Here is a 25,814-nt window from a genome sequence, read left to right as displayed (position 1 = left end):
ATTCCCAGCTGGCTGAACCAAGCGTGCATCAGCCCGTGAAACGTTGCACTTACCGAGTTTGGGAAAGCAAACTCAAACTTGACAAAGGCATCAAGATCATTCGGTGCGACACCTGAACAGAATATTAAGAGGTCATTATTTACACAGCTGGCGTTCAGCATGGCAACACAGATTTTATTCTCTTCAAAAAAGTAATTATCCCCCTTACGATGTACGTACCCCCCCCCCCCCCACCCCCGACCTCCCAATTTTTCTTTTGGGTACATGGCCCCTTTAACGGGCTGTGCGGCCCATTCAAAGTTATGTGCATGCGCAAAATTTCACATTTAACAAGCCGGTCCCGGGCTGCACAGACAGCTAAGTGGTCGTGCAGCTTAGAGGGAACGATGCCCCCATATCCAGTCAGCTAAGAGGCAGTGGCACTAGCCGGAGACTGGCAGCTCACCCACTGCGTGAAAATCACCAGGCTGATACCTGGGATGGCAGGAATGACGTATGAGGAGAGATTGGGTCGATTGGGCTTATACTCACTGGAGTTTAGAAGAATGAGAGGGGATCTCATTGAAACTTATAAAATTCTGACAGGACTGGACAGACTAGATGCAGGAAGGATGTTCCCGATGGTCGGGGAGTCCAGAACCAGGGGTCACAGTCTAAGGATAAGGGGTAAGCCATTTAGGACTGAAATGAGGAGAAATTTCTTCACCCAGAGAGTGGTGAACCTGTGGAATTCTCTACCACAGAAGGCAGTTGAGGCCAATTCATTAAATATATTCAAGAAGGAGTTAAGATATATTTCTTAAGGCTAAAGGGATCAAGGGATATGGGGAGAAGGCAGGGACAGGGTACTGAATTTGGATGATCAGCCATGATCACATTGAATGGCGGAGCAGGCTCGAGGGGCCGAATGGCCTACTCCTGCTCCTATCTTCTATGTTTCTAAATCAGCGTGCATCGCAGGAATCGGAGCAGATGCTCACCACCTTACAAGCTCCGCAAGCAGCAGTGTGCGCAGGCCTCGTTTGTAAGAAGGTATACTGGCTGGGAGGGGAAAACAGTTGTACTGAACTGAATAAAACAGGCACGGGTGTAATCGAAACAACCTCTGCTGCTGGCCTCCCATTCGATGCCTGCCTGTGCAGGGCCAACAGCCAAGGCAAGTGCCAGCTGCTTCGCATTTGGGGAGGCTTCTCACTGTCGTGGCCCAGCATGGGGCCCCCTACATCTAAAAGCAAGTCGGGAAATTGTCAGCGTATTTCACTACCTGAAGGAGGCGGCAGGTTGATTCCCTTGACGATATAAAGGATCATGTCGCTGTTTGTGAGGTGGGGAAATATCCTGAAACAAAGCACAAAAAAAATAAGACGTCGAAACATTTGCTAGCGCATTAATCAGCACAGCTCGACGGCAGGTTTCTGACCGCTGGGTCCGAAGGTCGAGGGCTCAAACCCCACCTCGGGGCCCGACTGTGGAATTACACCGGACACTCCAGTGTGGGAGGTGTTGCATTGCTGGAGGTGCTGCCGTTCAAAAAAATATTAAACCGAGGTCCCAGCTGCCTCTTCCAGGATGTTCAGGGAGAGGCTGAAGATCCCACGACACCATTTGAACTGGGACAGGGAGTCCACATTCCCACCTCAATCACCAATACCAAAAAAACCAGATTAACCATCTGATTGCGGGATGTTGTGTGCGCGGAATGGCTGCCCGTAACAGCCACTGCACTCCAGAAAGTAACGCACAGCACCAAGAACTTTGAGCGGTTTCTCTCCGGATAACAGTTGCATTTACATAGAGCCTGGTTAACAGTTTTATGTATAATACAACAAAACTAGTCAGCGTACTGCCTTTGTAGTACTACCGTATCACCATACATGTGTTTTTAAATGCAAAGATTTTACACACACACACACACAGTTGTATCAAATCCAGCTACGTTCCAGCACATTGTTTCGACTGTATAAACGAGCCACTCAGTCCCCCCTTTACAACAGGGGCGGGGGGGGGGGGGCGGAGATTTAAGGGAAAGCAGACTTGCACTGATACAGCGCCCGATCCTATCTCCGAGAAACGATTCAAAGTACAGGAAACTCTCGATTTACCGGCACCTAAATAACCGGAAATCTCTGTTAACCGGCAAAATTTAGGAGTAGGTTCAGGTAAGTTTTACTTCATATTAGTGGCCGTGTAACCGGGGTTCCTGAATCTGTGGCCGTGTAACCGGGACTCCTGCACCCGGGACTCCTGCACCTGTGGCCGTGTAACCGGGACTCCTGCACCTGCGGCCGTGTAACCGGGGCTCTCGTACCTTAGTAAGTATACCTCTCTGCAATCCGGACTTTTTGATCAACCGGCACCATACCGGTCCCGTCGGTGCCAGATAAAAAAAAGAGTTTCCTTTACTTCAAAGAAATTACTTTTGAAGTGTAGTCACTGTTGCTTTGTAGGCAAACCCAGCACAAGATTCCACACACAGCAGCGTGACGGATGACCAGTTAGTGCATCTGGGTTTTTGTAGCGTTGGTTTGGGGGGTGGGGGAGGAATGTTAGTCAGGACACTGGGAGAAATGCCTGCTCTTCTGTGAATAGTGTTGTCTGATCTTTAACATCCTCCGCCGGTTTGACATCTCAGCCAACATGCAAAATAGACGCCCTCCAGACTGCATCAACGGGTCAGTCGCCTTAGATCATTTACCAGAGTGCTGGCGTAGGATTCATTTATTTATTTTATTTTAAACTGGTTAAGCCCCCATCAAATGTAATTTCATATGAGATTAAGTGCTGCATGTTTATTGCGAGGGGAATTGAATACAAAAGTAGGGAGGTTATGCTTCAGTTATACAGGGCATTGGTGAGGCCACATCTGGAGTACTGTGTACAGTATTGGTCTCCTTATTTAAGGAAGGATGTAAATGTGTTGGAAGCAGTTCAGAGAAGGTTTACTCGACTAATACCTGGAATGGGCGGGTTGTCTTATGTGGAAAGGTTGGACAGGCTAGGCTTGTATCTGCTGGAGTTTAGAAGAGTAAGAGGTGACTTGATTGAAACATATAAGATCCTGAGGGGTCTGGACAGGGTGGATGTGGAGAGGATGTTTCCTCTTGTGGGAGAATCTAGAACTAGGGGTCACTGTTTAAAAATAAGGGGTCGCCCATTTAAGACAGAGATGAGGAGAATTTTTTCCACAGAGGGTCGTGAGTCTTTGGAACTCTCTTCCTCAGAGGGCGGTGGAAGCAGAGTCTTTGAATATCTTTAAGGCAGAGGTAGATAGATTCTTGGTGAGCAAGGGGGTGAAAGGTTATCGGGGGTAGGCGGGAACGTGGATTAATCGGATCAGCCATGATCTTATTGAACGGCGGAGCAGGCTCGAGGAGCCGAGTGGCCGACTCCTGCTCTTAATTCGAACATTAACACCACTCAGAAATAGTCATCCTAAAAGGGTTTTCAAACAGTTTGCAGAACTTAATGATTACCATCGTTGAACCAAACCTGTTGCACATCTCTGCAGCTGCTACTCACTTTGCCACTTGGAAGGTCCTCTCCTCATGGTGGTACTTGGGTAGAGGGTAGCCCTGGGCATGTGCCCGCTTCAGGATCTCAATGTTCTTTTTACAATCGTCCGCCATTTTCTCAAATCTTAAACATAAGCACACATATGAAATGATGAGAAAAAAACTTTCCAACCAGCTCAATCTTTGATATAAACCTACCGTTTAATGGCTCACTCGCTATAAAAGACATTTGACCCCCCCCCACCCCGCCACATTCATAAGACTGTTTAAGTTATTAAATCAAAGCAGATTCAAATCTCTCCTGCCTGACTTTGGGTTGTACTGCCAAGGCTTCAGAGAGCCAGTATTTCAGTCCTAGACACTAATCTCTGGCACCTAGTGGTTTTTTAACCTTAGCACCATATGCTCAACTTTAATCGAATAAAAAAAAAACCACATCAGTCACTGCTTGGAATCAACATTCAACAGTGAAAACAACAGTAAACCATTAAGGCAGCTTAACAGTTCAATAAAATACTCAAATAAAAGGCACAAGGATTCTTCATTTACTGAATTCATTTCATTCTTAATGCTTCATATCCAAAGGCCTGTGGCATTGACCAGAAACTTAACTGGACCAGCCACATAAATACTGTGGCAACAAGAGCAGGTCAGAGGCTGGGTATTCTACAGCGAGTGTCTCACCTCCTGACTCCCCAAAGCCTTTCCACCATCTACAAGGCACAAGTCAGGAGTGTGATGGAATACTCTCCACTTGCCTGGATGAGTGCAGCTCCAACAACACTCGAGAAGCTCGACACCATCCAGGACAAAGCAGCCCGCTTGATTGGCACCCCATCCAGCACCTTAAACATTCACTCCCTCCACCACTGGCGTACCGTGGCTGCAGTGTGTACCATCTACAAGATGCACTGCAGCAACTCGCCAAGGCTTCTTCGGCAGCACCTCCCAAACCCGCAACCTCTTCCACCTAGAAGGACAAGGGCAGCAGGCGCATGGGAACACCACCACCTCCAAGTTCCCCTCCAAGTCACACACCATCCTGACTTGGAAATATATCGCCGTTCCTTCATCGTCGCTGGGTCAAAATCCTGGAACTCCCTCCCTAACAGCACTGTGGGAGCACCTTCACCACACGGACTGCAGCGGTTCAAGAAGGCGGCTCACCACCACCTTCGAGGGCAATTAGGGATGGATAATAAATGCTGACGCCCACATCCCGGAATGAATAAAGAAAAAAAATTCTGGTGAACAATATAAAATGATCCAAAACCAGGAGTGCTGTCTGAAAACCAGGAGTATTCAGTTCAAGAAATCAAGCGTGAAATTATAAATTCTCAAAGATGAAATGCACTCTGAGATTTCATTTCAAATTTGTTAATTTTCTGAGTAAGCTGCAATGTTGAGACGGAAGACGAACAAGAACAGTAGGGAGTCAGTCAAAAGGCTCAATCAACATGCTGCTCAATCTAAAGCCGACCCAGCACATCAGGACGGACCCAGTTTCCATCCCTAGTCTTTGTCGGGTTGGATGAGCTCAGCTAAGGTGACAGCGGGGACCACGGCAAATCTCAGCATCTGTGGCAGAGGGAAGGAAACAATCAAAACTAGACCGCCAAGGATTCAGTCCAACAGTAGTTGACTGGAGAGCAGAATGTGGGGTGCTGTCCACACCCCCACCCCGCCCCTTCAAACATACAGGCCGAGCTTTTCCTTATCTTGGCGGATCCGGGGTGGGCGACGTCGGTGGCGGGTCGCGGCCCCGCTGCTGGCGCCATCCTGCTCTGGAAAATGATTTTCCGTTGATGGGGCTTGTTAAGCCCCGCCCAGCACGTTTCCCGGGCCAATTAGAGGAAGTGGGTCTGGTGATGTCATTCATAACGCATCATCAGCCGGTTTCCTTAAAGGGACCATGGCCAACTTTCTTTTAACATTTGTGGTCAGTGTTCTACAGCTGTAAACACGGACAAGCACTGCACAGAGGCGCAGGGCTGCACCCAGGTTCTCCCATGATTCCCTCCATATGCTTATGGAGGGAGTCACAGCACACAGGGAGGTCCTCCTCACTTCCCATGGGCGGAAGAGACCTCCCCAGGAGACCAATGCAGCCTGGTTGCACATTGCACAGGAGGGCACAAGCAGGGATGTCGTCAGGAGGACCAGGCTGCAGTGGCGCCAACCTTTCAATGATCTCAGTAGATCATGAACCATTAGTACAAGGCCACTCTCACCTTCATCCTGCTGTGCCTATCACATCCCCATCACTCTGCCTTCTCTACCCTACTCCTGCACATCCTTACTCACACCAACTTAGCTTGCACGTCCACCCATCCCTCTCTATCTACATTATCACTTCCCCATCTCATGAGCCACCCGTCACACTCACCCTCATCGTCGTGCCATCATACCAACCAACAACACACAAGGGTAGCCACTTGGGTGTTTTATCCAATACTCATGTAAAGTTTCTGTTAATGTGCTGTCAAACATTGAAACCTTTATTTTCAAACACTTTCTGTTCTTGGACAGATTTGTGTGCACCTTTGGAAGTGGCTTAGTGAGTTGCAGTGAATGCTGAGACAGAACGGTACCCCCGCAATGGTGACGAGTGTGAAAGGAATGGCTTGGACATTGTAGGGATGCTTTATGGTGTTGGAGTGGTGAGGTGCCAAATTGGCATATCATGTGGCAGCCAGGGTGTACAGCCTCATGAAGTAAATCTGGCCATGGTGAAGCCATCCCTGGCCTCCCGGGCATCAATGTGGTCAGGTGCTGATGCCCTGTGCAGCATCAGAGGTTGGTGTTGCTGCTGCTGGTGTGCCTGGTGCTGCTGGTGTTGGGGCTGATCGTGGTGGAATTCTGAGGACAAGGTGAAAGAGTATAAAGGGCACCCATGTTGATGGAATAGATGGCAGGTGAAGTAGAGAGGACAGAAGCATTCTGTCAATGGTGAGAATTCTTCCAATGAGGTAAGAATGGATGGAGAGTGGAAAGTGGAAAGTCTGCAGAATCTGCGCTGGATGTGGCTTGAGAAACAGCTTGTGGCTGAGGAAAGTGATGATCTGCCAGGTGGGAGCTTTTACTGTACATCTGAAGCTGTCAAGTAATCAGCTGGAGCAATGGCCACTGAACTCCCGCCTCAGGTTAACAGCTGTGGTCCCCGAACAGTTCCCATGGCCATGATGTTAAAGTGAAAAGGTAAGTTAAAAAAGCCGGTTAATGATCTGTCAACTAGATGCTAATGAGTTTAATTGGGTCGCCCGCTGCTGCCCGTCGGGTCTGCGCAGCGCTGACAGACCCGATATCGGGAAAGGCGCGCTGCGACGGGGTCCCAACCTGCTGTCAAAAAAAAATCACATTTCCCACCCCACTCGCCGCCGATCCCACCTGCTGACCGCGCCCCCCCCCCCCCACCACCCCCGAAAATTCCGGCCACAATCAAAGACTCTGCACATGGTCACGATCGAGCAAAATGGTCAGGTACCAGCAGAAACTTGGACAACAGATCGTGCTTTACCAGTTATTTCTGACTTCACTGGCATTGCCCCGTTTGCAACTCACTCCGGATGATGAAAGATTTTATACTTTGGGAAGTCGCGGACAGTCAAGGGTTTATCTGCACTCACTTGGTGGTCTCGGACACGCTCCCGAGGTGTGTGTATTGCTTGGAGTACTGCATACACGTCTGTAGAAAGACACACAACGAAAGACCATTAGTAAGCAGTGATTGAATGGGCTTTTCCCAAATACGGTTGTCTTTTGTCTCCAGTAAAGTCTAAATAATTCAGTGACAGCGAGTGTGAATGTAACAGGCTGTATTTCTGACTGGAAGATTAAAACAATACTTTCTTCACTACAGTCGGTTGGCGATGATGTGACAGTGGCAAGTTCACATCTTGTATATTACATCCAGTGCTGCGGGAATGTGTGTTTGCAGGATAGGTACTTGAAGGAAATATCTATCCTGGCTACATCCATCTAACAGGATGTTAGCTTCTATACTGATGTGGAAGCATTAAAGTACTGGTCTGTCCAAATGCTCATCTTAAAAGACCTGTATTTACTGACCCGGTACCGATATAAAAAGGGAAGATTCATCATTCCTTCCCCCCAAATCATTGATCACATTCACCATTTCCGACCTCTCGCTCCGACTGATGTCAGTATTACCTGATAACAGCCTGTGGCACAATCTGAATGCTAGCTTCTCTCCCTTGTAGTAACACACTGATCTGGTCAGTTTTGATATCGGGAACAATTTTCTTTTCCTTTTTTTCTTTAACCCTTTCTGCCCCTGCCAACTGTTGTTGGGGTTTGGCCCCACTGGTGCTCGAATGCCTTGTCCAAGTGGCCAAGTTCAAGTGTAGACCGTGAATATTGACAGGCTATTTTATCATCGGGGAGGGTTGGGGGGGGGGGGGGGGGGGGCGGAATCTAAGCCGAGCTCATTGCTGTCCTCAACCGAGGGCCACGCGTAAATCGCTGTCCAGCAGGGGAAGCGATTAGGAGCAGGCTGATTTTTTCCTCATCTCCACGAGTGCGAGGCACTGGGGTAAACTGTAGCACCCGACTGCTGCCCTGGACGAGTGCGAGGCACTGGGGTAAACTGTAGCACCCGACTGCTGCCCTGGACGAGTGCGAGGCACTGGGGTAAACTGTAGCACCTGACTGCTGCCCTGGACGAGTGCGAGGCACTGGGGTAAACTGTAGCACCTGACTGCTGCCCTGGACGAGTGCGAGGCACTGGGGTAAACTGTAGCACCCGACTGCTGCCCTGGACGAGTGCGAGGCACTGGGGTAAACTGTAGCACCCGACTGCTGCCCTGGACGAGTGCGAGGCACTGGGGTAAACTGTAGCACCCGACTGCTGCCCTGGACGAGTGCGAGGCACTGGGGTAAACTGTAGCACCTGACTGCTGCCCTGGACGAGTGCGAGGCACTGGGGTAAACTGTAGCACCCGACTGCTGCCCTGGACAAGTGCGAGGCACTGGGGTAAACTGTAGCACCCGACTGCTGCCCTGGACAAGTGCGAGGCACTGGGGTAAACTGTAGCACCCGACTGCTGCCCTGGACAAGTGCGAGGCACTGGGGTAAACTGTAGCACCCGACTGCTGCCCTGGACGAGGTCACCTTTCTCAGGAGAAACTACGGATCAAATCAGGGACCGCCCTGATCGGAACAGCTCAGTAACACACTGGGCACGGACTTTACCATCTGAATAACTGAATGGCACTTCTTTCTTTCTCTCAAGTTTGTTCGTATGGTAGAAGTTGCATTTGTATAGCGCCTTTCACAACCTCAGGATGTCCCAAAGCACGTCCCAACCAATGAAGCACTTTTTTGAAGTGGAGTCACTGTTGTAATGTAGGAAACGTGGCAGCCAATTTGCGCACAGCAAGCTCCCACAAACAGCAATGTGATAATGACCAAATAAGCGGTCTTAGCGATGTTGGCTGACAGATAACTATTGGCCAGGACACCAGGGAGAACGCCCCTGCTCTTCCTTCAATAGGATCTTTTACGTCCATCCGAGACGGCAGGCGGAGCTTCAGTTTAACGCCTCATCTGAAAGGTTCCACCTCCAACAGTGGAGCACTCCCTCAGTAACCGCACAGGAAGACATATCCTTCCAGTTATGTAGGAAACAGAGGGCACAATTGAAGGACTACAGCAACTGGTTGTACATGAAAAGGATACAGCATCATGTGGCTGCTGGCATAGCATTATCGAGACTTTTCAATTTATGCACCAATCTACGATATGTAAAAATCCACGATAATTTCTCTCCCACCATATCGTGACTCAGCAACAGAAAAGGGTCGTCAGGGAGCCATGAAGCAATGCTTCTAAAAGTTTATGAAAGACAGGATCCATGGGATTTTATAATACTGAATTATTTCATTATTCACACACAAGTGTGGGGGCATTTCGGGGGCTAGTGTTTACTTCATTGATCCCTTGTTTAGGGAGGTAAAATAAAATCCAGCAAGGGTGGGGGGAGGGGTTCCTGCTCCTGGTCACTAAGGATTTGGAACGCACTGCCCAATCGGGTGGTGGATACAGATTCAATAGTAGCCTTCACAAGGGAATTGGATAAATACTTGAGGGAGAAAAAAATTGCAGGGATACAGGGAAAGAGCAGGGGAGTGGGACTAACTGGATTGCTCTACGAAAGAGCCGGCGCAGACTCGATGGGCCAAATTTAAAAAAAATATTTGTTCACGGGATGTGGGCGAAGCTGGCAAGGCCAGCATTTATTGCCCATCCCTAATTGCCCTCGAGAAGGTGGGAGTGAGCCGCCTTGAACCACTGCAGTCCACTATACTTCTTTGTAGCGGTTTGGTACAACCGAGTGGCTTGCTAGGCCAGTTCAGAGGGCAGTTAAGAGTCAGCCACATTGCTGTGGGTCTGGAGTCACATATAGGCCAGACCGGGCAAGGACGGCAGATTTCCTTCCCTAAAATGGCCGCCCAGCACCTTCCCTTTAATTAGCGCCGCCCCGGCCGCAGGTAGGCCCCCCCCTGACCCCGTCGGACATAGCGTCCGGCGGCAAGTCAGGGGGGCGCTACCGAAGAGCGCGGCCGGGGTGTTGCGTATGGCGATGACGTCATCGCCGGCAGCGCAGCGGTACGCTCACGGTTGCCACCGCCGCTAACCTCCCGCTGAATTTTGCGGGAGGCGTTGGCGGTGCCACTGCCGCTGCACCTGGGCGCTAGTTGCTTTGCAAAGCAACCAAATTTTTAGGCCTAATAGTCCTTACTAAACTGGAGGAATAAAAATGGGAGCTGAATGAACTTAATCCCATCAGAATCCCAGCCAAAAATTCAATTAGATTAGTTTAATAAGGCCGAGCCTGTTTACTTTATGATTAGCATATTATTTTAAAAAGACTGGCGATGTTTTGCCACAGCCCTTGCCCTAGCCCTGGATTACTGGCGCAGTGTGTCGTTACCTCATACTGTTGTTTCAGCACTACCATCAGCTGCCCGTAGTGCTCCGCGGTTTTCTGGGGGACGTGCACTCCTCGCTGCTGCAGCAACACAAAGTCCTCTTCATTTTCCGGGGGCGCTGGTACCTAGAAAATTTAAAGAGCGTCACAAACGTTAAATCTCTCTCGCTTTTCAAATCGTTGCGCCAGCGCAGTTTGAACTCGTCCTGGCCAACGTGGCGGGAGCTCCTGCCAATCCGGAACTACGGGGTCGCCAGCTGTTCTCCCCCACCTGGATGCCGACATGGCATTCTCCACATTAGCGGGTGCGCGGGCTTGGCACTAAAGCCTGGCTGCCGGCTTGACGGAGCTCGCCAACTTGCTCTGCTTTTTTGTCGTCTCATCTCAAGTGCGCCCGGAGGAGTCAGCCAGGAAGCAAAAGGGGTGCTAAAACTGACCAGAGTGACCGCTCGTTGAGTGCCCAGCGACCCCTGCTGTCAGTGCACGTATGTGGGCATCAGGTGAGGAGAGGATAGATCTTGGATGTACAGCACTTCATGAAGCCCATCCTTGACCTATCTATCATCTCCAACTACTGCCCACCTCCATCTTCCTTTCCCTCTCCAACATCCTCAAACAGGTCAGCACCTCCCACCTCTCCTAAACTCGTCTGAATCACTTCAGTCTACCTCAGTCTCTGCTCTCAATAGAGACCCCATCCTGGCCAAAGTCACAAATAAGATCTGTGATTGCTCCTCTGCCCTCCTCGACCGCTCACTCTCCATTGTCCAACGCAAGATTTCCCTAGCATGGTTCCCCTCCAACATAGACCAGGGAAACTAGTGCATCGATAGCAATGCCTTTTCTCCCCCCACCCCCCATTATACGCTTCTGTAGTTTCTCAAGGATATCTCTTTGGCCCCTCTTCTTTCTCATCTGCACGTTGTCCCTCGGTGACGTCATCCACAGGCACAGGATCAGCTTCCATATGTATGCTGATAAGACCGAGCTTCACCTTTCCATTACTCCCCTCAACCCAATGACCACCTCTCGTGCGGTCAGATTCACTGTCCAACATCAAGTCAAAGTTTTCTCCAACTGACCCTCAGGAAAGACCAAACCCATTGTTTTCAGCCCCTACCATAAGCTTCAGTCCCTCGTCACAGACTCCAGGCATTCCCTGGCTGCTCGCTCACAGTCTGAATCAGGTTGTGCAAAAACCTTGCTGTCCCCTTCGACCCAGAGCTCAGCATCAAAATCCACATCCCTAGCCATCACCAAGACTGCGTACTTCTAGCTCCACAATATTGCCCACGCCCATCCCACATCACCCCCCAGTAGAAGGAAAAAAGGAAAGAACTTGCATTTATGTAGCACCTTTCATGATCTCAAGGATGTCCCAAAACACATTACAGCCAATGAAGTACTTTTGAAGTGTAGTCACCGTTTGACCTTGTAGGAAACATGGCAGCGAATTTACACACAATTGTAATAATGACCAGTAATATACTTCAGTGATGTTGGTTGAGGGATAAATATTGGTCAGGACACCGGGGAGGACGCCCTGCTACTGAAGCCCTTTTCCACTCTTCCATCACCTCTAGACTTGATTTCTTGGACGTCCTCCTTGCCAACCTCCCAGCTTCCACAAACCCCAATTTGTCAGAAACTCAGCCACCCGCAGCTTGTCCACACCAAGTCCTGCTCACCCACCCCGCCTGTCCTCATTGACCAACAGTAGCTCCCTGACCCCGAGCACATAACTGAAAGTCCTCACTGCCTCTTACCTCTTCATCGTCCTCCCGCCTTATGCCAACTCCTGTCCTCATGGTCCTCAAACTTGGGCATTTTGTGCACCCTTCATCCAATTGTTTGTGGAAGAGCCTTCAGTTGCCTCAGCCCCACTCCGGAACTACCTTCCTAAACCACTCCTCCTCATCTCCACTTCCCTCTCCAACGTTAAAACCTACCAAAGACCCATCTTACTGACCAAGTTTTCCCATCATCTCTCCCAATTCTTCCATCATCTATACCGTTATCACTTTTACTTATTTATTTCCCCCTTCTTTCATTAAGTGCCTTGTAATGTGTTCTACATTCAAGGCACTATATAAATGCAGGTTGTCATTGTACTGTTAAGGCTCACATATGAATAATGACAATTAGGGCAGGGTAGTGAAGGGACAACCAGCACCCGTGGAACAGCACCTCAGCAAGGGGGGGGGGGGGGAAATTAAGAAAAGCCAACAGGAGGAGTGACAAAAGTGCTGGAATCGACAGCATTTTGAGTTCACAATTTCTCTCCAATCCCAAAATGGTTGCTGGGCTCTAGACTAGACTAAAATGGCACTGCACGATTTCAAATGACATCTTAGGCTGGTTGTTGGGGACAACACTTAAGCATGATTTGCGGTTTAGCAAAATACTAGCTTAAAAAATTTTTTTTTTTTTTTTTTTAATCCTTTCATAATATTCCTGGTGCACTTTGGTACTTTATGATTGAGGATGTAGGGGAGTGATTTAGAAAAGGCTGTGCAGTGGACAGGAACAGCCCAATTACTATCTGATCTACCCGGGATCACAGCACTTGCTGTACCAACCAGATGGAGCTGGTGGTTATTCAGTAAAAATGCAGTTCTGCCAAAGCACATGTTGAACTACAGCCGTGGCTCGGTGGACAGCACGCTCGACTCCCGAGTCAGGAGGTTGTGGGTTCAAATCCCACTCCAGAGACTTGAGGGCGTAACACAGGCCGACACTCCCCGTCGGAGGTGCCATCTTTCGGATGAGCAGTTAAACTGAGGCCCCCTCTGCCCTTTCAGGTGGATGTAAGAAGATCCCATGGCACCACTGATGCGCTATCAATTACTCATAAAAGACAGAGAGTTAGGAGAGTAACTAAAGGCTTTTATTAGCAAAGAACAGAGCATGCCTCTCGTGGTTGACTGGGTTCCAAGAAGGCGGGGGCTGCAGAGCAATCACCTTTATACTTGGGCCTGTGGGTGGAGCCAGGGGCGGAGCCCGCAGAGACATGCTGAGGCATGCATAGGTACAACAACAACAATAACAGTGGTTTACCACATTCACCCCTTGTTTAAAATCGAGTCCGGCGGGGTGAAGTGTACTAAAGGTTCGTGTAAGTAAGTCTATCAGGTGGCCTTGTATGCCGTCCTGATCGTCGTGGTGGCGGCGGTGATGGTGCAGCATCCAACGTTGAATCTGGCGTCTCATTGAGTGGTCGGGTGGTCAATGACGGGTCCTGGGGCTGCGGCATGCCGCCTAGCGGGGTTGGGTTGTGGGTAGTGGTGGACGGCAATGGTAGTGTTTCAGGGGCGCCCGAAGGTGCGAGATCTCGTGTGGGGGCGGTGTCCTCCCGCCCGTCCGGGTACGCTACGTAAGCGTACTGGGGGTAGGCGTGGGTAGTGGTGGGTGGCGAGGGAGGTGTTTCGGGAGCACCCGAAGGTGCGAGGTCTCGTATGGAGACTGTGTCCTCCCGCCCGTCCGGGTACACCACGTAAGCGTACCGAGGGTTGGCATGGAGGAGGCTCACCCTCTCGACCAGGGGGTCCGTCTTATGGGACCTCACGTGCTTCCGCAGTAGGATGGGTCCTGGAGAAGTCAGCCATGTCGGTAACGAGATCCCCGATGTGGACTTCCTGGGGAAGGAGAACATTCTCTCGTGAGGGGTAGCATTGGTGGCTGTACAGAGCAGTGACCGAATGGAATGGAGCGCCGCAGGGAGGACTTCCTGCCAGCGAGAGGTCGGAAGGCCCTTAGATTTCAAGTTTAAAAGGACTGCCTTCTAGACCGTCGCATTCTCCCTTTCCACCTGGCCATTACCCCGGGGGTTGTAGCTGGTGGTCCTGCTTGTAGCAATACCTCTCGAGAGCAGGTACTGCCGAAGTTCGTCGCTCATAAAGGATGAGCCCCTGTCGCTATGAATATAGCTAGGGAAACCGAACAAGGCGAAGAGGTCATTCAGACATTTAATGACCGTGGTACTGGTCATGTCTGAGCAAGGGATGGCAAACGGGAAACGGGAGTACTCGTCAATTATGTTGAGGAAGTACACATTGCGGTCGGAGGAGGGGAGGGGCCCTTTAAAATCGACGCTCAGCCGTTCAAAGGGGCGCGCGGCTTTGATCAGGCTTGCTCTGTCTGGCCTATAAAAATGCGGTTTGTACTCGGCACAGATTTGGCAGTTCCTGGTCATGGTCCTGACCTCCTCGATGGGAGTAGGGCAGGTTACGGGATTTGATGAAGTGAAAAAACCTGGTGACCCCCAGGTGGCAGAGGTCATTGTGGAGGGTCTTCAGTCTATCGACCTGCGCGTTGGCGCATGTACCACGTGATAGGGCATCTGGGGGCTCATCGAGTTTCCCGGGCCGGTACAAGATATCGTAATTGTAGGTGGAGAGTTCGATTCTCCACCTCAAGATCTTGTCATTCTTGATTTTGCCCCTCTGCTTATTATTAAACATAAAAGCTACTGAACACTGGTCAGTGAGCAGGGTAAATCGTTTTCCGGCCAGGTAATGCCTCCAATGTCGCACAGCTTCCACAATGGCCTGGGCCTCCTTTTCGACAGAGGAGTGTCGAATCTCGGGGCCCTGGAGGGTCCTTGAGAAAAAGGCCACGGGTCTCCCCGCCTGGTTAAGGGTTGCAGCTAGGGCAAAGTCGGATGCGTCGCTCTCCACTTGGAAAGGGATGGACTCATCCACTGCGTGCATCGTGGCCCTCGCAATATCTATTTTTATGAGAGTGAAGGCTGCACAGGCCTCTGCTGCCAGGGGGAAGGAGGTGGACTTGATGAGGGGTCTGGCTTTGTCCGCATAGTTGGGCACCCACTGAGCATAGTACGAGAAAAACCCTAGGCATCTCTTCAGTGCTTTTTGGCAGTGGGGGAGGGGGAGCTCCATAAGGGGGCGCATCCTGTCGGGGTCGGGGCCGATGACTCCGTTCTCCACTACACAGCCAAGAATGGCAAGGCGCTTGGTACGAAACATACATTTGTCCTTGTTGTATGTTAGGTTCAGCCGCTGGGCCGTACGGAGGAATTTCTCTAGGTTAACATCATGGTCCTGCTGGTCGTGGCCGCAGATGGTGACGTTGTCTAGATAGGGGAAAAGTGGCCTGGAGCGCGTTCTGGTCAACCATCCGGTCCATCTCCCGTTGGAAGACTGAAACCCCGTTGGTGACGCCGAAGGGAACTCTGAGGAAATGGTAGAGACGACCGTCAGCTTCAAAAGCTGTGTACTGGCGGTCCTCAGCCCTGATGGGGAGCTGGTGGTATGCCGACTTTAGATCAATCGTCGAGAACACCCGGTATTGTGCTATCTGATTGACCATGTCGGATATGCGGGGGAGTGGGTATGCATCTAGCTGGGTGTAGCGATTGATCGTCTGGATGTAGTCAATAACTAGGCGCTGTTTTTCGCCAGTCTTCACTACCACCACTTGTGCTCGCCATGGGCTGGTGCTACTTTCAATAATCCCTTCCTTCAGGAGTCTCGCTACCTCGGATTTAATGAAGCTCCTATCCCCGGCACTGTAACGCCTGCTTTTGGTAGCGATGGGCTTACAGTCGCGGGTGAGGTTAGGGGAACTTTAAGGGTGGAGAGGCTGCAAATGGTGCGCGGCGGGCGAGTTAAAAGCTGCTGGCTGCAGACTGTGAGTGGGGGGAGGGGTCCGTCGTACGCTAATGTGACACTCTTGAGGTGGCACTGAAAATCCAACCCCAGTAGAACGGCAGCGCAGAGATGGGGCAGGGCCAGGAGTTTAAAATTTTTGTATTCTGTGCCCCTTACTGAAAGGGTCACTACACAGTAGCCACCGACGTCCGCTGACTGGGCTTTGGAAGCCAAAAGAGATCCATGGCGCGTCGGCAGGACCGGGAGAGAGTAACTGCGCACCGTGTCGGGGTGGATAAAGCTCTCCGTGCTCCCGCTGTCAAAAAGGCAGGTAGTGGCGCGGCCGTTTACCGTAATGTCCATCATGGACCTGGACAATTGATGAGAGAGAGATTGGTCCAGCGTCACGGAGGCCAGCGTATGGTTGAGCAAGTCGATGTGGTCGTCAGATGAGGCGGTGGTTGAGTCCGGGTCCCCCGTGGTTGAAGTTGGAGACGTCCAAGATGGCGGACAAAATGGCGGCCCCCACGGTTCACACGCGGCGCTGCTGGCGTTAGCGGTTTTACCTTTGCAGGCGCTGACATAGTGTCCTTTCTTCCCGCAGCCGGAGCAGGTAGCGTTTCTCGCCGGGCAGCGTGCTCTGGGGTGTTTTGCCTGGCCACAAAAATAACATTTCTGTGCCTTGGACATCGCAGCAGCAGTTGAAGGTGGCGGTCCCATGACCCAAGGTTGTGGTGTCCACGTTGCGGAGTGGTTAGGGGAGAAGGCGTCCATATTCCTGTGGGCCGCGTCGAGCGAGAGGGACACTGCCTTTCTCAGGTCCATTTCTCCCTTTTCCAACAGTCTCTGCCGGGAGTAGTCGGACCTTAGACCCGCAACGAAAGCATCTCGGATCAGTCCCTCCGTGTGTGCTGCGGCTGATACTTCTTTGCAATCGCAGTCTCGGCCGAGTATCCGTAGTGCCCGTAGGAAGGCCTCCACCGATTCCCCGGGCTGCTGTCTGCGGGATCTTAAGAGGTGCCTGGCATAGACCGTATTTACCGGGCGTGCGTATTGCCCTTTTAGCAGATCGATAGCCGCTGCGTAGGTCGTCGCGTCCTGGATTATTGTATAAACTTGGTGGCTCACCTTTGAGGCCAGGATTTCCAACTTGTTTTCGTCCAGGGTCACAGTTGAGGCTTGCAGGTAGGCCTCGAAGCAACGCAGCCAATGCGCAAATTTGGTAGCCGAACCCGCTTCTTGGGGGTCTAGGTCCAGGCATGTTGGTCTGAGGGCTCGCAGCAGCTCCTGCTGCTCAGCGTTTGGTGCAGCAGCCTGCTGCTCAGCGTTTGTTGTCGACATTTTGTTTTTGCTAATAAAATTGATGCGCTATCAATTACTCATAAAAGACGGAGAGTTAGGAGAGTAACTAAAGGCTTTTATTAGCAAAGAACAGAGCATGCCTCTCGTGGTTGACTGGGTTCCAAGAAGGCAGGGGGCTGCAGAGCAATCACCTTTATACTTGGGCCTGTGGGTGGAGCCAGGGGCGGAGCCCGCAGAGACATGCTGAGGCATGCATAGGTACAACAGTGTGCAACAACAACAACAATAACAGTGGTTTACCACAACCATTTCGAAGGAGAGCTCTCCCTGGTGTCCCTCAACCAGCATCATTAAAAAAAATTGCTGTTTGTGGAACCTTGCTGTGCGCAAATTGACTGCCTTGTTTCACTTCAAATGTGCTTCATTTGCTGCACTGCGCTTTGGGACGTCCCGAGGTCATGAAAAGAGCTATATACAGGAAACTCTCGATTTACCGGCACCTAAATAACCGGAAACCTCTGTTAACCGGCAAAATTCAGGAGTAGGTTCAGGTAAGTTTTACTTCATATTAGTGGCAGTTCCTGGATCTGTGGCCGTGTAACTGGGGCTCCTACACTCAGGGATGCTTGGTCTGTGGCCGGAGTTCCTGCACATGTTGCTAAGCAACAGGGAAGCCTGGATTTGTTGCTGTGTACGGAGCTCTCGTACCTTTTAACTACACCTCTCTGTAATCCGGACTTTTTGATAAACCGGCACCACGCCGGTGCCGGATAATAAAGAGTTTCCTGTATTCTTTCTTTTTTAGATAAAAATGGTGTAGTAGCAATATTACACATTGGGCTCTTACTCAAAAAGAAAACGTGTCAATTCAGAAAGCAGAGTTCTTTTACCTTGGTGATATCGACAGGCAGCCCACCCTTGGCAGCCTCGATCATGGGGTCCAGCCCTTTTGCCTGCCGAAGATACAGTTTTGCTCCCTCAATATCATTCTTCTGTTTGGTACGGAGTGCTGCCTGCATGAATTGCTTCTTCCTGTTCTGCAAGAATTGCAACTGCTGCTGAGCTGCCAGGTGGAATAAAATAGAGAGATGAAAGCGTTTAGCCCACAAACGATGTACCAGACCTGCCTCCGAGAAGTGCTTCGGAGCCCTTCTGATGGGCGTTGGGTAAAGGCACTGCCTTGTGCAAGGCTGAGCCATACAAACTGGAAGGTGCAGCATTCAATCTCCAGCATGTGCTTAGTGCCGTAACAACAGGCGGGGGTGGCAGAGTGAGGCCTGGAAGAGGCCCCAGTAACCCTAGGGTAGGGGGCAGGGTGGAGGGGTGAAGAGAGAGGAAAAGGACTCGGACTCTTGAACATGATCTTAGTCCCATGACCCCTTCTGGAAAGTCCATGTGGACGTCAGGATCAGGCTGGAGCGCAATGCCCCCCATAGTCAAATAGTCTGCCAACATTCAAGTACAGGCGCAGAATGGCCACTCGGGTAAGGTACCAGGGGGTGGCCAGCTCGCCCCGCCCCCCCCCCACCAAGTCAGCGCCTACAGGACAAGAGGGGAAGGGGATTTTTTTCCTCCCCTCACCATTACGCGAATATCTTTTAAAATGACATATCAAGAAGATTAAACAGTTAATAGTCACCAAAATGAGTGCATTAGGAAAACTGTTTTTAATTATTTTCTAGTGTGTTATTTTAACATGTTTTTTCTTTCATATACTGGTTTTAATCCAGCTCCTGTATTCACACTGTCTGCCCCAGGTCAGGCTGTTGGTTGAAACTGCAGATTCCTGTAGGTGGCCAGCTCTCCAGAGGGGTTCCGCTATACTCCCTCTCGTCAAAAAATAAATGTTTGCATTTTGCAAAAAAAAAAAATTCAAACACAGTAAAACAGGCTCAAATCAAATCAGCACGGAACATCAGAGTATGAACTCCGCCTGGGTCAAATGGACAAGGGGCTGAAGACACACCACCGACAGCCAGTGGGTCTCTTTCGCAAGTACGACAAGGTCGGGAACGGGATTCTGTAGTACGAGGAATTTAAACTTGGCAATGATACTCCCTCACTTACAAAACATGATTACGCTTTTACTGCTAGCAAATTGTTTTGCTCAGAGCGAGTTGTTGTGATCTGGAATGCGCTGCCTGAAAGGGCGGTGGAATCAGACGCAATCGTAACTTTCAAACGGGAATTGGGTATCTACTTGAAAAGGAAAACAACTGCAAGGCTCTGGGGAAAGACAGGGGGAGGGGGACTAACTGTACAGCGGGGGGAGTGGGACTAACTGTACAGCGGGGGGAGGGGGGGGGGACTAATTGTACAGCGGGGGGAGGGGGGGACTAACTGTACAGCGGGGGGAGGGGGACTAATTGTACAGCGGGGGGAGGGGGACTAATTGTACAGCGGGGGGAGGGGGACTAATTGTACAGCGGGGGGAGGGGACTAATTGTACAGCGGGGGGAGGGGGACTAATTGTACAGCGGGGGGGAGGGGGACTAATTGTACAGCGGGGGGAGGGGGACTAATTGTACAGCGGGGGGAGGGGGACTAATTGTACAGCGGGGGGAGGGGGACTAATTGTACAGCGGGGGGAGGGGGACTAATTGTACAGCGGGGGGAGGGGGACTAATTGTACAGCGGGGGGAGGGGGACTAATTGTACAGCGGGGGGAGGGGGACTAATTGTACAGCGGGGGGAGGGGAACTAATTGTACAGCGGGGGAGGGGAACTAATTGTACAGCGGGGGGGGGGACTAATTGTACAGCGGGGGGAGGGGGACTAATTGTACAGCGCGGGGGGGAGTGGGACTAATTGTACAGCGGGGGGGGGGACTAATTGTACAGCGGGGGGGGGGGGGGGGGGGAGTGGGACTAATTGTACAGCGGGGGGAGTGGGACTAATTGTACAGCGGGGGGGAGTGGGACTAATTGTACAGCAGGGGGGAGTGGGACTAATTGTACAGCGCGGGGGGAGTGGGACTAATTGTACAGCGGGGGGAGGGGGACTAATTGTATAGCCTTTACACAGAGCCGGCACAGGCACGATGGGCCGAATGGCCTCCTCCTGTGCTGTATCATTCTATGATTTCACTGGTTGTACGGAACGGCGTTCGGTAGGGGCAAGCACCAGGACTCCAGATCCAGACAGTGGACCGATGAATCCAAATACTGCAGGGCTTCGGAGGACCACACACTGACCAAGACAACTTGACATCCAAATCAGAAGTTAGTTTTTGATTATCGGAGATGCTTCTGAATGGGGAGGGTGAACGGCCAAACAAAGTTTAATTTCGGTGCTACCTTTGGTTGACAACTGTTTTGGTGCTGGATTCCCGGTGCGAGCGGGGGCAGCTGGCGGTGCTCCTGGTGCCAATGTCCGGGGGTCAGCTGGCTGCGCAGGTCTCGGAGCAGGTGCCCGTTGTGCTGGCTTAAAAAAAAAAGCATTGGGGAAAATAAAAAATGTTATAATCACACATCGATTCTACAACTCTGCAGAAACAAAGTATTAGAAGGTTCAGTAAATGCAGAAGAAACTAGTCTCTCTGGGCAGAAAGAAAAGGACACAGTTAGACATTAGAATTCATTTATGCAAAAGAATGATACGAACTTCAAACAATGCTAACTCTCCCCTAAACTCTCAGTTAGTAAAACCTGCCTGCCCTTTCTGTTTAGAGGCACCACCTCAGATCTACATCAAGCTGGCACGAGGCGCCTGGGTCACAGCCTCCAATAGGCAGCAGAAGAATCGGTCAAATTTAGCAAGAAGCACAGAATGAGGAAGACCAGACACGGAAAAGGTCCCCAGTCCTTAATTAACTCAATAAGGTAGGAATTTTTTCCCAATTTTCCTTCTTTTAAAACCTGCTCCCTCTCAAATCCCTAATTACTCTACATCCTTCGCCAAGGTGCTCAGAGACCTCCACTGGTTCCCCTGTACTTGACCAAGGTGCCCATAGACCTCCGCTGGTTCCCCTGTACTTGACCAAGGTGCTCATAGATCTCTGCTGGTTCCCCTGTACATGACCAAGGTGCTCATAGACCTCCGCTGGTTCCCCCCGTACATGACCCAGGTGCTCATAGACCTCCGCTGGTTCCCCTGTACTTGACCAAGGTGCTCAGAGACCTCCGCTGGTTCCCCTGTACTTGACCAAGGTGCCCATAGACCTCCGCTGGTTCCCCTGTACATGACCAAGGTGCTCATAGACCTCCACTGGTTCCCCTGTACATGACCAAGGTGCCCATAGACCTCCGCTGGTTCCCCTGTACTTGACCAAGGTGCTCATAGACCTCCACTGGTTCCCCTGTATTTGACCAAGGTGCCCATAGACCTCCGCTGGTTCCCCTGTACATGACCAAGATGCTCATAGACCTCCGCTGGTTCCCCTGTACATGACCAAGGTGCTCAGAGACCTCTGCTGGTTCCCCTGTACATGACCAAGGTGCTCAGAGACCTCTGCTGGTTCCCCTGTACTTGACCAAGGTGCCCATAGACCTCTGCTGGTTCCCCTGTACATGACCAAGGTGCTCAGAGAACTCTGCTGGTTCCCTTGTACTTGACCAAGGCGATCAAAGACCTCCGCTGGTTCCCCTGTACATGACCAAGGTGCCCATAGACCTCCGCTGGTTTCCTTGTACATGACCAAGGTGCCCATAGACCTCTGCTGGTTCCCCTGTACGTTACCAAGGTGCTCACAGACCTCTGCTGGTTTCCCACCCCGTACTTAGCTGTGCGGAGGTGTGCGCGTGGCCTGGCTTGGGCTCCCGCTCCACTTTCCCCTCCCTCTGAGGAAGTGTCTCACCTACATCTCACCACATGGTGACGGAGCGCCCTGTTGCATCAGACGGTGGATCAAGGTGCCTTATTAAAAAGGTATGCCCTGGAGCCACCAACACAGGGCGTGCACGGTGCCCACCTCAGTGTAAAGCTGAGGGAAAGGAGGTTTTTTGGAACAGGAAGGGAAGAAAAAAATTATCGGTTAACACAGGCCACTCACACGCATCACAAAGCAACTAGTTGTACTGCAACAGTAGTTGTGGGAGAGTATGCATTGTTACTCATCCCAAATCACAGGAATTAAGGTCCACAGCAGCTCACTTCCCTGCTGGCTGTTACGTGGTAACACATGGGATTTAAACTGGATTTCAACCCAGGAGGATAGCACGTTTAATTCTTCAAAGCTGATGCACGGAATGGGATCTCGGTTTTTGCCACCATTACGAAATCTCACCTCCTCCTCCTGATTGTCATCACCTTCGGTCACCTCCTGATTGGCTAGCTTCATTGCGCTCTCCAGCACTCCCACAATGCTCTGATCCTGCGCACCACTTTCTGCTCCCTGAAGTGGAGGAAAACCTGGGGGAGGTGGCGGGGGGTTGGTAAAGAAAAAAAGCAAACGATTCACTACAATAAAAATACAGTGCCGAGTTTAGCCACCTTGCCAGCTACCATCCTACCTACTGGGGAGGTGTGAGCAGTCAGGATCAGCGGTCATTTGCATCCTTTTTCAGTTAGTGGCCATTTCACACAGCAGTTTGTGGACAGGTTCCTTCAGGAGTGAAGCACTAAAGATGGACACCTGTATCCACAGAATTACAGGAAACTCTATTAACCAGCAAAACTCATACTGCGAAAACAACACCTCAATAACCGGAAGTGTTGCAGAGTCCGAGGCTCCCGCGGTGGCCGAGTTAGTCAGTGGGGGTAGTTTTCCAAACTGCCACTACTCGGCTTCTTGGCGCTGTCGGAAGTCCGAACACCTCAATAACAGGAGTCTGACTCTCCCGCGCTGCCGGTAGTCTCTTCCGATCCGCCATTTTTCTGTCTGTCTCTCCATCTTTATCGTGAATTAACTCCCCCATCTTGCATTATGGGATTCTGTAGGTGAGTACCCAATTACTGTATACTGCACATTTGATTTTTTTAATTTATGTTTGTTAAAAATAGCCTCGGTAGATAACCCGCTGCGTCATCCGGAATTTTTAATCAACCGGCACCATCCCAGTCCCGTCGGTGCCGGATACCAAAGAGTTTCCTGTACAGGAAACTTTGTGTTATCTGGAGGCTAAATGTCCGGCAAGCTTGAGCCACTGGCAAAAATCAGGAGCCGTTTTGTTAGGTTTTTTTTTCTTCTCGTGGCTTTTTTTCCCCCCCCCCCCAACAGTCAGGCTCTGCAAAGTCTCTGTAGCTTAGCAACAGCTTCAGAGAGACGCTTCCAAGGTACGGGCCGACTGTTTAGAAGCTGTTGCTAAGCAACAGTGTTTGTTGTCAGATACGGAGATGAAAAGCTCCGTATGCTTCAACATTAACGCTGGTGTGTCCGGCAGTTTTGAGGGAACGGCAACAGCTCGGTCCCATCGGTGCCGGATAGCACAAAGTTTCCCGTATATCGAATCTACAGCACAGAAACAGGCCAATCGGCCAATGCTAGCATTCATGCTCCACACAAGCTTCCTCCCACCCCTCTTCATATCCTTCTATTCCTTAATGTGTTCATCTACCTTCCCCTTAAAGGCATTTATGCTGTTCGCCTCAACTACTCCTTGTGGTAGCGAGTTCCAGATTATAACAACTCTTTGGGTAAAGAAGTTTCTGCTGAATTCCTTATTGGATTTATTACTGACTATCTTCTAATTATGGCTCCTAGTTTTGGTCTCCCCACAAGTGGAAACATCTTCGCTACGTCTATCCAGTACTGATTTTTGAAGGTAGATATTCTCATCACCAATGGGCATAAACTGTGTCCAATTGCATCCACGAGCATGAATTAATGGCAATGATCTAATGACCCTGCTGCACCAGTTTCCAAACAACCAGGCATCAACGGCGTTTACAAAGCAGGACGGAGGCTTTTTTTTTTAATCAAGTGAACCTTCACTGCAACTGAGCAGATGCAATAGTGGGTCTCTGTTTTGCGTTCTACACTCACACTATCCCAGTGAAATAAATGTTCTGGGAGTCAGAGTGCAGTGTGCTTAGAACAGCAGAGAGAGACCGCAGAGGGTGGAAATTAAAACTCGAACCAGTGGGGACTCAGTGACACCGTGTGGGTAAAATAATTCACTGCACCATGATGCTGTGCCCACAACCAGAAATACCTGAAAGGCACTTCCCAAAAAGCGAATGGCTCCACCCACCTCATCCGGTACACGTGGACAAGAACCTCATTCTGGATGCAGAGTTACCCCACTCTCTGAACCAACACCTGAAGCGAGATGGACAAGGAAATCTGATAGCACTTCAGTTACAAGTTACTCATGCACCCGATGAAAGGTCGCTTATAATAGAAGGCCCACTTGTTTAGCATTGGCTGGATATACCAGTCGGTTTGATGTCGGACTGCTTTTTCCTTCCCGATCATATTCAACTCTCTTTTGCCACTAGAAAAAGGATAGCAGGGTTTTAAAAGATTTTGGGCCTGCCCTCACAGGTCAGTTATCAATCGTCACTCTTCACCCCCCTGATCTCCGGGTGTTCTGTCCAACAGCACCGCACCATTAAGAGCAAATCGAAATCCGTTCCTTACCTGGTGGAACCGGGAGTTCGCTGAGATTAACATTCTGTCCCGCTTTATGTGCGCGAATGGCATCCTGGTATTGCTGCAAGATTAATTCAAACAGTCGTCATGGTCTTAGAGAGCAGGGAATGGTCATGCTGAGTTTCTGCCCCTTCCACCACCAGTCAGGAGCAGAATCTAACCGTCTTGTCATCTCTCCCGTATACCCTCTTTCCCCAATTAGTGCAGACACGAGAATCTGGCGCATTCCCTCACGGGAGAAAGGTGGGGAGATGGTGCGAGCGCCTCACGCTGTGAATATCTCCAAACTCCCATTTCCAAAATCATTGGATCTGTACACAGCTCCAAACCAGGTGGCCACAGGCATCACCTTTCTACTCCAGATTATTTTAGCTAAAAGGCGAGGCATCGAACAGGCAAGAGGCATTATGACCACTGACTTTACCCAATCACCAGCTAGAAACGGAGAGTGTTTTAATCCACCATAACACAAGTTTAATGTAACTCAATCATCTTATTAAAAAGGGGTAGCGCAGTACACAACTGGCAGCGTATTACTAAACCTGAGCTGCTGCCGTGAGGTCATGAAGCACAAGAGGGAAATTTTCACAATCAGAATTGCACTGCACAATGTACAGGAAACTTTCATTTATCCGGAGGTTAAATGTCCGGAAAGCTCTATCCACCGGCAAAATTCAGGAGTTGGTTCAGATAAAAAAAAATTCTTTTCGTTGCTTTTTTTCTCCAGTCAGGCTCTGCAAGATCTAGCTAAAGCTGTTGCTTAGCTACAGAGATGCTTGCAAGCTACGGCTGACTGTTTTGAAGCTGTTACTAAGCAACAGGGTTTGTTGCTTCACACGGAGCTTCTGAGCTCCGTATGTTTTAACATTAGCGCTGGTCTGTCCGGCAGTTTTGATGGGACGGCAACAGC

At 50.5% G+C, this 25,814-nt stretch overlaps 1 protein-coding gene across 2 annotated transcripts in view; it reads right to left on the bottom strand.

Moving 5' to 3' along the window:
• The window catches only part of LOC147097643 (coiled-coil and C2 domain-containing protein 1A-like), a 140,447-nt gene that overhangs the window by 74,251 nt on the left and 40,382 nt on the right, over positions 1-25,814 (bottom strand). For both annotated transcript variants that reach the window (XR_015074320.1, XM_085971629.1), the window contains exons 11-19: positions 24,893-24,965; positions 22,598-22,722; positions 20,670-20,796; positions 18,264-18,436; positions 10,466-10,588; positions 7,139-7,197; positions 3,520-3,636; positions 1,265-1,338; positions 54-112 (exon numbers count right to left, since the gene is read on the bottom strand). Coding sequence is in view for 1 of the 2 variants with exons in the window: in XM_085971629.1 (XP_085827755.1) it covers positions 54-112; positions 1,265-1,338; positions 3,520-3,636; positions 7,139-7,197; positions 10,466-10,588; positions 18,264-18,436; positions 20,670-20,796; positions 22,598-22,722; positions 24,893-24,965 (930 nt within the window). In the remaining variant the exon portion in view is untranslated. The remainder of the gene's footprint in view (positions 1-53; positions 113-1,264; positions 1,339-3,519; positions 3,637-7,138; positions 7,198-10,465; positions 10,589-18,263; positions 18,437-20,669; positions 20,797-22,597; positions 22,723-24,892; positions 24,966-25,814) is intronic.

Source organism: Somniosus microcephalus, chromosome 31, assembly GCF_052327205.1.
Source record: "Somniosus microcephalus isolate GS21.2 chromosome 31, FLI_Smic_1.0, whole genome shotgun sequence".
Taxonomy (NCBI): Eukaryota; Metazoa; Chordata; class Chondrichthyes; order Squaliformes; family Somniosidae; genus Somniosus; species Somniosus microcephalus.
The sequence above is the reverse complement of the archived record's forward strand: the minus strand, read 5'-3'. Positions and strand labels throughout refer to the sequence as shown.